Source organism: Eulemur rufifrons, chromosome 17 (assembly GCF_041146395.1).
Source record: "Eulemur rufifrons isolate Redbay chromosome 17, OSU_ERuf_1, whole genome shotgun sequence".
Taxonomy (NCBI): Eukaryota; Metazoa; Chordata; class Mammalia; order Primates; family Lemuridae; genus Eulemur; species Eulemur rufifrons.
This window is the reverse complement of record NC_090999.1, coordinates 58,671,265-58,686,468: the sequence shown is the minus strand read 5'-3', so window position 1 is coordinate 58,686,468 and position 15,204 is coordinate 58,671,265. Positions and strand designations below refer to the sequence as shown.

The following is a 15,204-nucleotide window of genomic DNA, read 5'->3' as shown; positions in this document are numbered from 1 at the left end:
ATATTTTATTCAAAAGGCATGATCCTGAAAAAACATACAGAAGCAAATAATCATATATTAAATATTTTCATATTAACTTGAGAGAAGTCTTTTTGATATCTTCAATTAGCAGTGACTCCTAACACAGAGATGGTCTGCCATTTCTCCATGTAAATCCTGATGACATAGAAAAGATCAGGACTTGATTGTTTTTAGGAAAATAGAATGAGCACTTAACACATCAGATGTAATTTTTGTGTAAATTACTAATAGTGCCAGCCATCTAGCCAAGGCATTTAATACCAAGTAATTTCACATTCAGTACAAAGATGTAAAAAATAAACCTCCGTAAACATCAAGGCTTAATATGTAAGTAAACAAAAAAGTTGCAGAAACTGTATAATTTAATACAGGTTGAAATAAAAGTGTTTCTAAGTTGATAAAACAAATTTTGGTAACAAGAATCCAGTATACTCTCTATACTTCTAGAAAGTTGAGATAGGAATTTCATGCAAAGTCGTTCATGCAAGTTCTTATGAGAACTTTTCAAGGGAGAAAATCCCACCAGATTCTCAAAAAAGCACATGACCCAAGGAAAATACAAACTAATGTAAGGAAATGAAGTTTAGCACTCCTTTTTAACTTTACATGCCTAAAACAAGAGTGCCTAAATTATCTGGTGAACCCAAGTTCCAAAAAAGAAATGGAATTCAATAAATTCACTACAATGAGTATTTTTAGTTATACTTTGAAAGCTGATAGAATGTCATTCTGGTTTAGCATTTGTTCTCTATTATTACCATATAGCATTATCATATTCTTTATTTTTTGAACCCACTTAAACCTAGATCCTCACAATAAAATTAGGCACTTCAAAAACTGCTTCAAATCTTTCAAAGTGCAAAAATATTAATTTAAAGGGCAATGCCTTATGGCTTAAAACAACAATTCAGATCATATCTTTAATAATCAATAGTTTATTTACCATAAGAATCTATTCCACCAAATATAGAAAGTATCAAACAAGGGTCATTTTTAAAGAAATACAACTTCTAAATTACATATTACAGTTTCAATTTGTCTCAGAAAATCAGATCTTTTATAAGATGTGGTTTACTGAAGAACTATTTGGCAGTTAAATTAAATTCAGCCTTAAATATTTAGTAAGAATAAAGAATGACAGGACGGTTTTTATTTTAAATAATAAACTCACTATACAAGTCAATTTTTACTTTGCATTTCTGTACAGCTACAAGAGTTTTGGGAAATGTTAAAATGTATACATTTTAAATAAGCCTCAAATATATAATTCCACAAGTACACCAAGATAAACACAAGAATGTTTGTTGCAGTGGAATGGCAAAAGAATTAAAAAACAACACAATTATTCCTCTATAGCGGACAGATTAGTTACGGTATTTATATAATGAAAAGCTTATGGCTATAAAAAAGAATAAAAATTTATATCTGAACAAAAGAAATGATCTCCCAATATATTCCTAACATGAAAAAAGTGTGTTACATATTCCTGTACATGTGTGTATGTGCAGGAGTGAGGAAGGGAGATTCACATAGACACAGAAAACTTCCAGAAACATGGAGAAAGAACTGTCATCTGGTATTACTTCTGGGGAAGGGGCCACAGGGGCCACAGGGGCCTGGTGTAAAAGGAAAACATTTCATTAAATTTTATACTACATGTATGTTTCAACTAAAAACAAAAGAAAAAACACCAGCTTCTTAGTGCTAGGAAAGAAATTACAACATGCATAAACATTAACAGAATGCAAAAGGCAAAATACATGATAAATGGTTGGTTCACCTTTCTATTCTTTTTAAATAGACATTAGAAAAGATAAGTGAATATACAAGTACCTGTCATTAGTAAATTATAAGCTTCTTGTTTGGAAATCTTCCCATGGAACCATCTTAAAAAGAGAACCAATTAGATATATAAATCAAAAGTCCTTTTTGCTGTTATCGTATGATCAAAACTAAACAACCAACATAATGAGCTTAATTCAAACTGACATAATGAAATAAATACAATGCAATTGATCAAATTATCTCATTCTTATCACATTCATTACATTGTGTAGACATACCATGTTTAATTTCAACAAAATAGAAAAAAACTAGAAACTACCAAATATAAACTACAATTGCCATATTAATTACAACACAAAAACAGCAAAGATTTTAATCCTGATAATGACAAACTGATACATGCTTACTTCGTAGTTAGCTCTTTTATTCCTTTGGGGGGATAAAGGGGAGGAGAAGCAGTACAGGTAGAGCTCACTCTAGAATTACTCAGAAAAATAAATTAATGATTCAATTTTTCTCATATTTCTCTCAAAGTAAATTTTCCTATAACGTAATAAATTCTCTCTTCAAATAAAATCAATATGTTGATGTATTCTTTACTGAAAGCCAGAAAATAAGATGGGGTGATGAGAACAAGTAGATACTAACATCAAGAACTGAAAGAAAAGGACGTAGTATTCCTAATTCTACTTGAGGTACCTATCAAACTCAGTTGCTAAAGTATTTTATATTCTGTATTCTTAAATTCAGCCTTTAGAAATTATTATAAATGTCATTATCGTCAAGATACATAACTCATAATAATTAAAGTCTTTAAATTTTACCTTCAAATAAAATAACAAATCTGCTTTAGAAATTATTTACTAGTCATCAAAGTATTTAAAATCTCCTTTTACTTACATGAAGGCCTATTATCTATCTTGCTGACTAACACATTTCTACGTTGTAGAAAGAGGGAGCTGGAAAGAAACTCAGCTAAAGTTATATCATCTATTTAATCCTAAAGGGCACTTGTGGATGTTACTGAGACACCTTGAAGAATTTAAAGTGCCACTTCACTGCCATAGTCCCAGCTCCTTAGGAAGCACACACACACATAAAATAAACTAACAATGCAAATTTAACTTATCCTAAATACCAAATGAGTAAGAAATTATACAAAGTTGGGAAAATGGAAGAATAATGGTATTAAAAATAAGAAAACACTTCCCACTGAAAGTGGGATTTATACTTTACACTGTGAGAAAAATGGAAATAGTTTTAAATATTTACTGGCATTTGACCTACATTTTTTTATTTGAAAAAGCTATTTAAAATAGGAATAAAAATCTAAATTTATAGGTTCTCTTGAAAATCAGGAGGATCTCACAACACTAAACTCACATTGTTACACACATCAACTAGACAGAGTGATCACCTTGCAAGAGGCAAACACCTTCTAGTTTTCTGCTTCCCACAGTCCTCCCTAACATCAAGAGTGAATGTCAGTTGCCATTTATCACCACACTTACAGTGTGGTTTTTTGACAGTAGGGAAATGGTTCCATGCACCTTGATCTCTATCAAAGAGGGGGGAAAAAAAATCAAAATTATTGTGTTTAGAGAAAAATGGGAAAATATACACCTGACCCATTTCACTTTCTTATGTAAGTTACCTATCTGACTTTTCCAAGCACTAATTAGAACTTGTAACTCCTAATATGGGTAGGAGGGAGACTTTAATACAATCAACAAGAGACAGTCTCACTAACAGAGTCTATTTTATAGCTCCATGAAATAGTAGGAAAAATAAACTCAGATATAATATCTTATATATTCCATTTAAGGAAGGGTGGGGAACTAAGTAGGGTGACTGCAAATGGAGTATTCAGCTTAATGTTTGTAAATTCTAGTAGTTAGAAAACAGAAAACGCAAACACTTGAGGCAAGCTTTACATTCCATTCACGTACCTAATCTTGACAGGATAGTAAGAAAAAATTCTACTAAAAAGATATTAGAATATGAACAGTCTCTTAAAATAATATGAGTAAGACAGAATTTGGATTAATGGTTAAGATTTTGAAAAAGTCAGTCTGAAAGATTATCAAAAGAAAAACCTTACAGAACCTTATTAAAATGGTAAAGAACCATTATCTTGGCAAATAGTTCTCTGACCACCTCCCCCCCAAAAATCTGAACCATAAAATGCATAAAAGATGTGGCTATAAAAACAAGAAATACTTACAAAGCACAATCAGCAAAGAAAAACAAAAAGAAATACTATGAATAATCAATAATATAGAAAAATGTGAGAAACTGTGACATTCACAATGTTATAAATGTAATGTTTCTTGAAAGTCTTTAGTTTGATGATACAAGAGTATAGGCTACCTTTTATTTAAAAATAAAACTTTATCACTGGATCCTTAAGAAAATATTTAGACATCAGTCTCCTGAGTCAAATAAAAAAAAATTTTAAGTCACTCCAAAAACACTTTAAAATATTTTTTGGCCAAAGTTTTCCAGTTAGTAAGTTTACAATTTTTTTTTCTTTTAATAATTAACACAAACTCACATTTTGCCTTCATGTGGATCTTCTTCCCGGCCCTAAAGAGAAGACATTAAGACAGTATTTTATATAACGAACTATTAATCTACTTTTATTAAAATTCATAAAAATCATATCTTCAAACATATCTCCCTATATGTGTATAAAAGAAGTTTCTGTTCAAGAAATATCTTTCCCTAACTCTCTCCCTTATTATTCTATCCTTGCTGCCATACGCTAATATAGACCCCCTTCCCCCTTTTTTTAAACTATTACAGTAGCCCAACTAGTATAATTACCTCTGTGTCCCACCCCACCACTCCAATCTGGATGCATCAGTTTCAACTGCAGCTCTGCCCTGCATTAAGAAAAACCAAACCAAACAAAAACACGTTTTTAAAACCAAACCTTTAATACCTCTCTACTGCCTACACACCTCTCATTCTGTAACCAAACTTCTTTATCATAGGATTCAAGTCCACATTTCCTGTTTCATACTAACAAGTCTCTTTAGGTACTTAAACCATGGTTACATGTAACTACCTATTTGCCAATCCCCCACCACTGTAGCTTGTTCTTTTTGTTCTTAGAATATCCTTTCCGCATATATTGCTTGCTACCTGTTAGATAAACATCTAGGAATGATCCATCTCAAATGCTACCTCCTCAGTGAGACATTTTGGGCTCTTAAAAAGTGAATATCAACTTTTACTTTGAATACAAAAGACATCCTTCCTTTTATCATCTTTTGAACTTCACTCTATACTATATTCCTATTTTTTAAGATACACTAGTATTATTCACTCCACTACAGTGGCTATATGCATCTTAAGGTCTTTGCCATTCTTTGACACCCACCACCGGCACAAGCACCAGCACAATGCTGGGTACATAGTTTTCATTGAATTTCTGTTGAACTGCAGTCATAATAGCTAGCACAGCACCTGGCACTGAGTTCTCAGTGAATAAATAACAAAGGAAGGAGTAGAAAAATGGGCTAACTATAGATGGATTTACTTCCCTCAATCTGATCCTCATTCATTAAATACCTAATTAAACTAAAAGCAAACATTCATTGAATTCATACTAAATCCTAGGCAGTATACTAAAAAAAAAAAAAAAAAAACCTATAAAAATGAACAGCATTATCATTGCCCAAAAGGAGTTATTTTCTTTTAGAAATTTAAACAATAAATTCATTTATACAATGTAACAGAATGTAGAATTAACAAAGTGCTATGGAAACACAGGAGGAAACAATTTAGCCTAAGATAACCTAGAAAGGCAATTAAAACCCCTGTGAAAGAAGGGGTGACACATGAACTGAACTGATAGCAATGAATCAAATTTTACAAGGCAGTCTATCAGGGCAGGAGTGTCAAGGAAGAGTGAATAGTATAGGCATAGAAACATTCATAAATTTAAGAAACATTCATAAATTTAACAAACATTTACTGAATGCCAACTAATGCCAGACACTATTCTAGGTAATGGGAATATATCATTGAATCAGACAAAAATCCCTCCCCTCACAGAGCATACATTCTAGAGTTAAAACATAAAAGTATAAATGTGCTTGGAGAACAGTAATTAGAATTTTAGAGGGGAAATTTCTTAAATCCAACCACTAACTGAATGCCTAAAACATCTTCACAATCTAGACAATGTCCAAATGGTTTTTCAATCTATAAGGAATTCACTATCTTACAATAAAAGCCCACTGTGAAAAATTATTCTAAATATTGGAGTGAAAACTATTTATAATTCTAACTTGTAATTATTGCACTATTAATTCAAAGTATGACTATATTCGTTTTTAGCAGCCACATCACACTGTTCACTCATATCAAGTGAACTTGTTCTTTTTAAATTGATCCAGAATTCCAAGAGCTCAAGAAAATCCAACTATACTGCAATTCCTTTAAATAATGAGGAGGAGGAAGGGGGTAGGTAGTATAGCAGGGAGAGAGAAATCCAACATAAAAGTTTAACTAACAAATTTTATAAGAAAGCCAACACAGACAATAGATGCTCCAGTTTTAATACTTCTTGCCTATATGGAATAACACTCTCTCCTCCTGTAGAATACATAAAACTAATCTGGGAATTAAAAGTTGTAATTCCAACTGTTGTACTAGTAGGTAACTATGTGAATATGAGTGTGGAATGTATCATACCATTTCCTCAACTCCTTCCACTTTTCCTCAGTATGTTTTACTTCTATACACCAAGATCTGGGTGCCAGATAGGCAGACAAGAGAATTAAGAGCAAAGAAGAATATTCTCCACTGCCATCTTCCTGGAGCAATAAACAGGTTTCAACATATTATCAGGTCTGTGGCATAATTTGAAAACAGTAACTGTGACAGTTGTTAAAGACAACAGAAATCCATTACATCCCACTGGACAAATCCAAAAGGAAAAAGAGAATTCAAAAATTTTAATATAATGTTTGATATATTTCAGTGACACTGTTATCTCTAAAGTACAAATGCTGCTTGAAACTGCTGACCTGTTTTCAAAAAATCCACACATATGGTAATTTATACTGTGATAAGACAACTAATAATATATTATGTGATAGCAACAGAAACAAGGGGAATATTCAAAATGCAGAATCATGTAATAATATATGTGTAATAACTGAATTTTTACAAAGTTACTGGAAAATTATGCATATGCTTGGAAGATAAAGGATCTGAAACCAAACATGTACAACCATGATCAGTTTGCCATAATTTCATTTATGGGGAAGAACAAGAGGGCAAAAAAGGGATAAAAATAAGCCCAAATGTTAATACATTTTTTTCTTACTTAAAAGATGTGTTAGTATGTTAATACATTTTTAATTCACGGAAACTCATGAAAGCTTTCTGAAAATTGGCAGCTATGTATTATAACATGCCAGCTTGATTAATTTTGCTATAAATAAATAGCATTTACTAATAGTAAATAGATTTTAATGAAAAATTCCTTATACTTTTCAATTAAGGTCTTTCACAGAAGAATGTATTCACACCTACTTTCCCTGATCACAGACAAGTTCCAAATCTTATAAAATATTTAGAATCTGGAACTGAGAAGAAAAAAATAAAACTTACCACCTCTTCCACTAGGTCTTCAACAATAAGGCCTTGTTCATCTGTTCTTAGATTTGTAACCCACATCCATCCATCTTCTAATTCATTATGAACAATGAACATATCTCCTTTTAAGAAACTGAAAATAGCAATCATAAAGTTATTAAAATTAAAAATTTAAACAAGGAAATTTGAATAGCCATATACCACAACACAGAGATAATATGATATTGGAAAATACAAGAATTAGAGTCAAATACCCTAAATTTTTGTCCTGTTTCTGGCATTATCTACATGCAAAATTCTGAAGACACTTAATAATCTATATCTTAATTTCCTCATGAGTAAAATGGGTTTGATAATAGTACCTGAACTATCTATATCATGAATTATTGTTAGATTTGAACTAAAATGTTTATAAACAGTAACTAATTATATGTGTATTGCAGGCTTTTGAGTGTAACTCCAAGAAAATTAAGTTGAAAAATTTAAGTTTTAATGTTATTACTTTCAGATGTAGGTTAGCTATAAAATCAAAAACACAAAATAAATATAATTAACATATACATATACAAGATACAGAGTTACTTCAGAAAAAGTTTATGTATTTTATTTTATTTTTTATAAAATACTACCAGTGGAGTCAAATATGTAGAAAAATTTAGTACAAGAATAAGGAAAGTCTTATTTCTTCATTTGTTTTTGTTTTTCTTCCCTTTGAGGCAAGTGAAATGAGGAATAGATTTCCTCCTTTAAATCATGGGACTGTATTATACATTGTAAGCATGTATAAAAATATCACATGTGCCCCATAAATATGTATAATTATATCAATTAAAAAGAAATTCACTATGAACGATTAAATACATTTTCTTGCAAGATGTTTTATTAAATGCATAAATACCTTGATTATCAAAGAGGATGCATCCAATAAAACACTCCAAAAAGTTTATTTTAGATAAACACAGTTAACTTTATCATGGAGATGCTTATGCCAATTAACATTTTTCTTATTAAAAAAAAAATAGGGCTTATTTAACCCACTCAGACACCATCATCCAATGAGTATAGCATGTTTTCTCTGAAAGTGGTACCAGGGGATATAGTATTAGACAGCATGCATTTTTTTTGTGTTATCAATTTCAGAGGAGGGGGTCACATATACAACTCAGTTTCCTTTCATTTGAACCTCTATGTTTTCAACCTCCGCACAATAAAGGGAGCAAGAAGCTGCTGATATATATCATCAATATAAAACCATCAAAAAATTCCCTGAATTTTTCCTTTCAGGCTCAAAAGAACGCTTCTGAACACTTAAGGTTTCAAGATTAGTTGGACACTACCACTGACTCTCTATCTACAACCATATCTGTCATATATTTTTCAGCTATTTTCCTTTCAGTTTTAAAATTCACAAACCAAAGTTCTATTAAGTAAGAATGAAGAATAAAAAGTTCTCATATCCTTGAAAGTTTTAATTGTTTAAACTATCTCAAATTGCTGCTTGGACAGGTTTCAGCAAACAGAACTTGTACACATTTTTTTACACTGTATTTGAATAATCACAGAACACTGCATTCTATCTTGCTTCTACAACCCTTCTTTATGATAGCCAGTACTTCAGAGGAATGGTAGACATTATCACTCAATCAAATGAATTATTCCTTTCTAGAACCAGCTACATTAGCACATTAAAGAAAATCACTAAGTGTTCAAGAAGTGAGTGCACAGGGACAAGAACTAAAACAGAAATGAAAACTGGCAAAGTTCATTTCTTGGTCAAAAGTAGTCATAAGAGATTTTTAAACTTTCAAGTTCTGTTATTGTTGCTATACCAACTTTTTACAGTGCAAAAACAAAAACTTAAAAAAACAAAAAGCTTACTAGTATAAATAAGATGACCCTAAAATTCTGTCTGTATTATTTTGCATTTCCCCCCAAAAGGGTTAAAGTACTTTAAATCTTATTCATTTTCAGATGTTTTTACCTTAAAAAATTCATAAGTATACTCAAATTTTTTAAAAAAGACTCATAACTTCATACAAGTTTATATCATCAAATTAAAACTTACACATTCTAATTCTTGTTTAAACTTCCATCTTCCTAGTCAGCAGTTATGAAAATTTTTGGGGGGGTCTCTGTGGACCCCTTTATACTCTTAAAAATTGATATCATAAATGGATTTTATTTATATGTATTATATCTACTGATACTTATCATATTAGAATTTTTAAAAGTCTTTAAATATTTATTAATTCCTTTTAAAATAATATATCTCATTAAAGAATATGACTAAATAATTATAACTTTTACAAGTTTAGTGAGAATATCATTTTGTATTTTTACAGAGCTCTTTAATGTCTGGCTTAACTGCAAACTGTTGGATTCTCATATCTGTTTCTACATTCAATTTGTTGCTATATGATTTTTTGCTTGAACTATATGAAGAAAATCTGGCTTCAAATAAACATGCAATTGTGAAAGAGATAAGTATTTTAATAGCCTTTTCAAATAATTATAGATATTCCATGATATTACACTGAAAACTCAACAAATGGTGCTTTCCTGAAGGTTAGTTGTAATGTGGAATCTAAAACTACATATCAATGAACTTTCTCTAAGCATTCCAGTGACATCCATTGGTCTACCTTGCACATTAAATGTATCTTTTACCCATGCATGATTTTGTAATATCACTCATTAATCATTTAGAAAATATTGGTTCGTTGAGCTATGTATATCTTTCAGTTGTTAATATATAATACATTATCAAACATCTCATTCTGTAATATCACAACCAATCTCATCAAAAAAGTCATTATTTGGGAAGCTGTCAAGCTCTTAAATGCCATTATAGGGTTTCTAAAATTCTAATTTTTGCTCAAGAACTCAAATTTTGTCATTGGCAACAAATACAATTAGTTATTTTCCTTGAAATAACATTCTCACTTTGTTCCTTTTCAAAAATATGTCAAACACTTGAGTCTGAATAACCACAGTTTGCCAGTCAAGTAAAAATGGTGTGTATTAGCAAGCTAATTCAGCTCTCAACGTACTGCTTTTCCTCATGACACTGAACATGGTACACAGAAGTGTTTTATATGTACTTCTCATTTCATCATACGGAATATTAAAACGATGTGTAGTCAAGGGTTGAAATTTAATAAATATTTTTTACTGCCTCATCAAGTGAAACTGGTTTTGATTAACTCCAAGTGTGTGGCAGTGACAAATACTGTACACTTTAGTGCCACCACCGCCTTGATTTTTACTGAGACATCAGCAGCTTTACCATCCATTGCTTTTGCACCATCACTATAAAAGTCACAGTGAAAAGGCCAAATTAAGTCATAGTATATGAAAATAATTTTGGTCTCATGGATTGTGATGGTTAATTTTATGTGTTAACTTGACTGGGTGGCCCACAGAGTGCCCAGATTAAACATTATTTCTGGGTTTGTCTGTGGGGGTGTTTCTGGATGAGACTGGCATTAAATCAGTGGATTTAGTGAGATTAGCATTTGAATGAAAGGACCCTATCCCACCAGATGGGCATGGTGGACCATGCCTGTAACCCCAGCTACTCTGCAGGCAGAGGCAGAGGAGGGAGGGTAGTTTTAGCCCAGGTGCTTGAGGCCAGCCCAGGCAACATAGCAAGATAGTAAGACAGCCTCACTCTCAAAAAAAAAAAAAAGATGACAATCTCTGTCATCCCCAGTGTAGGTGGACATCATCCAGTTAATTCCTTCAAGGTCTAAATAGAACAAAAGGTAGAGGAAGGAGGAATTCACCCCTTTTTTCGGCCACACTAGTTGAGCTGGGACATTATCTCATCTCCTCTTGCCCCCACGCTGGGATTTATACCATTGGCTTTCCTGGTTTTCAGGCATTTAGACTTGGACTGAATTATACCAATGGCTTTCCTGGGTCCTCCAGCTTACAGACAGTAGACATGAGACTTGTCAGCCTCCATAATTATGTGAACCAATTCCTCATAATAAGTCTATTCTGAAGAACCCTGACTAATAAATATATGAACCTTCTAAATGGATCTGGAAGATCCCCAGCATTATAGGGAACACACTTTGAAAACTGCTGTTCTAGATGATCGCAATGAAAATTTACAAATTATTTAAAATGCCTGAATTTGCAATTCATCACTGTTGTTCTTTAATATATATATTTTCTCCTTTCTCTTTCTTTTATTGGCCTTTCCAGCTTAGATCACAAATAAAAAAGTATGTCAATAAGAATTAAGTGAGAATTAATTATTTTGAGAACAACCATATAAAAATAAAATTTCTATTTTGAGACTCAGATACCTGAATCTTTGTGGGTTTTTTTTTTCTGGAACCTACTAGAGAATAGAGAACAATGAATCTTTGCTTTTTAGTACCAAATTTTCAGAAATTTTTAGTACCCCAAAAAAGTTTTCACTACATTTTAAATGCTGCTATTCATTTCAATAAAAAACTATATATTTATAATCAGTAATTATTCAGAAGTAGCCTTAATGATTTACTGGTAAGAAACAAAGTTTCTATTGGAAAGTTAAATAGCTTACAAAAAGACACTGATAATTTCACTATCAAATTATAAAATAAATCAAATTTTATATAAAAAATAAAAACAAAAAACTATCATGTTCTATAGTTCAGTAACATTCTTAAGGTTGAAAATTATTCACCCACTGTATTTATAGAAGAAGTTTAATTATCATTTGACTATTATTTATAACTGGGGCATAAATGCCACATGGTAATAAAAATTTAATAGGGTATAGATTATAAGAAAATGCTCCTTACTTTGTCAGAGACAGTGTAATAAAAGTTATTTCTCCTGTCATCTTCACTACTGCCACCTTAATCCAAATCCTGGTTCACATAAACCAACCCAGGAGTACAGGAACAACAGACCAAATATTAAAAGCACTTTTACATTGCTGTATGCCATTTCCTCAAATTTCAAAACCTTCCTAGTCTAAGAGCAATAAATCTTCAAAGTCTAGCTCTTTCAAATGCCTATATAGGAAAACATATTATAAAATACCTTATTTCATCAGTATCTGGTACTTTTGTGTAAGGTAGAATGGCTCGTACACGCCTTCTATCTTCTACTGGCTAGAAACCATAAAAAAAGATTTAAAAAGATAAATAGTCTTTTTGTCTCAAAGTCAAAAGACATATATTCACACAAAATTAAAGCGAATAAAAATCCACATTATAAACTCCACAGGATTATTCAAATTAATTTTTACTGAAACTGTGAACATCTAGTGCCTAGAAATGTTTTTGTTTTTGCCGTTTTTATAGAAATTCTCTAAAAAATATAACCAATGTTATTAGGTAATATGAATTGATCATTTAATTTTAAATAAACTACATGAAACATATAAGTTAACCTTTCTTTGATGATATAGAAGCATTTCAAAATCTTGCAGTAACTTCAGTATTAGTACTGTGCAATCAATAATTACTTCTCATACATTGAAAAGTATTTATTAAGCTATCACTATAAAGTAGTATTTTAAAAAATCTAGTTATGTAAATATAAAATTATAAAAAATTTATTTTCTTTTTTATTAAAGAAGTTGTCAGTTTTGTTCTGACATTTTAACCAGAATTAAAATTTTACATTGTACTTCTCAAATTATAATAAACATCATAAGTAACTGAACAAGAGCTAAAACCATTATTAAAGTGAAATAATAAAGTTTTGAAAGATGCTTTATTAAAGTTTTACTTGCCTCTGGTGGTGCAACTGGATAAAGTAATTTTTCTCCTTTAAGCAAACAAGAAACATGACTGTAATAACCTATTAGGTCTGACAATGAAGAGAAACGTCTTCCACCAATGTAGTAATCTCCACACATAGCAATAATCCTATTTGGACAGAAAAAAAAAAACAAAACAAAAAAAACAGTATAATAAAAATCTCTATAGCCAATTCTTAAAACCAAGTTTCATGAAGACATAAATCCATAATTCATACTCTTTTTCTTTTTTTTTCTCCCTTTATCAATTTTATTTTTTTTTCAGCTTATTATGGGTGTACAAAAGTTCAGGTTATGTATATTGCCCATGCTCCCCCCACCCCCCCGAGTCAGAGCTTCAAGCGTGTCCATTCCCCAGACAGTGCACATCGCACTCATTGTGTAGGTATACCCCCATCCCCTCTCCCCACCCCCCACCTATGTCCGACACCCAATTGGTCATATCTCTGTACTAAAATATCAATTATTAGTATCTTCATCATAAGCAAATTTCTTGGGGTTATTTCTTTTAAACATATACATGCATTTGATATGAAATACAAATAAGGCCTATAAACCTGAATTATATAATTCAATCAAACATTTGAAAATTCATGCCGATACCTCTCCCATCACTTTCCATATTTAAGACTAAATTAGCAATTTTTAATAAGTTTTCTCTGGCTAAAAGTAGTTCACAGATTCCCTGAAATATTTATATTAAGAACAGTAATAATTTCACATACTACATGTGGTATGACAGTACTCCTAAAGCTTATTGTTAAATGTCAAAATCAAGAGTACACAAACATTTTACCAATTAACATTATAAATACTAGATTTTTTTTCTAATTTCTTCCACAAAAATGAAATAGAATACATCTGTAATTATACTTACATATACAGATTTTAATATCTGTACTTGAAAATCTACATGACTATTTCACTGAAGTAAATGTCTGCAAAGAGTTTCAGAATAGTGAGGCTAACTAAAATGAATTAAAGGGCACAAACCTTGACTTTTAAACAATGTTTCCTATATTTTCTGTTACTCTGTAGTCTAAAAGTATACATTTCCTTTGTTTCAGCATTACCAAAGGTTATTTATAATTCTTTATACTTTAAAAGTGATAAATACATGAAGATTAGCACAGTAATAGTCAATTAATAATATTTTTAAACAAGAAATGTAAACATTCAACAGCATCTACTCTAAGTCACAGATTAAAGCCTTTAAATGACAGCAAGTTTCTTTCTCCACTATTTAAATGTCAACAAGTCATTCATCTTTATGACAGCAGGTATGTTTACGAATACTACATCAAAACAGCTACACAATGTGGCCTCATAACAGGAATAAAGACTTACCTAAAATGGTTGACAACATTTGTCTGGCTAAGAAATGAAAGCACAAAGGACCCTGGCCTCCGATCACTCTCTCTTATAAGGTAACTGCCAGACTTCCCTGCCTGCCTGAGGCGTTCTTCTGCAATTGTTCTATCAAGTTTTCCATGATACCACCTAGGAAGAAAAAACATAAGAGATTAGAACAAAAATAGCAGCCATAAAGTTACTATCGGTAGTTGAAAAACATTACAAGAGGTTTTAAATACCTATATGTAACTTAAACATTTACATTTTTCTCTGAACCAGTTACTGCAATTTTAACTCAATTCTTTTTAATCTCAGTCTCTTAAAAAAAAAAAAAATCATTTACTCAGTTTTTAATTTGTGCTATAAGCTTGGGCCCAATCATCTCCCAAACAAATCTCTTCCATTTCTACCCATCTCCCTACTTCCAGGATAGTCTATCTGTTCAAAATGTAAGCACTTATCACAATCAACTCCTTACTTAGATGGACAAATGGAATTGGATGATTAATTTACTACTTCTCTATATACTCAGGAACCAAGACTTGACATAACAAGGGCACAAGAGAACTATGAGAAAATAAAACATTTATTCCATTTTAGAGTTTGTGTTCTGGGATAGGAAAACAGAATGATATTGCATAAAGGCTGCTATTCTAATTTCCTGT

At 31.2% G+C, this 15,204-nt stretch overlaps 1 protein-coding gene across 2 annotated transcripts in view; it reads right to left on the bottom strand.

The window, feature by feature from the left end:
• Positions 1 to 15,204, bottom strand: part of RASA1 (RAS p21 protein activator 1) — a 91,176-nt gene that overhangs the window by 41,694 nt on the left and 34,278 nt on the right. For both annotated transcript variants that reach the window (XM_069491971.1, XM_069491972.1), the window contains exons 2-7: positions 14,534 to 14,686; positions 13,160 to 13,295; positions 12,463 to 12,533; positions 7,435 to 7,552; positions 4,361 to 4,392; positions 1,855 to 1,907 (exon numbers count right to left, since the gene is read on the bottom strand). In XM_069491971.1, coding sequence (XP_069348072.1) covers positions 1,855 to 1,907; positions 4,361 to 4,392; positions 7,435 to 7,552; positions 12,463 to 12,533; positions 13,160 to 13,295; positions 14,534 to 14,686 — 563 coding nt within the window. The remainder of the gene's footprint in view (positions 1 to 1,854; positions 1,908 to 4,360; positions 4,393 to 7,434; positions 7,553 to 12,462; positions 12,534 to 13,159; positions 13,296 to 14,533; positions 14,687 to 15,204) is intronic.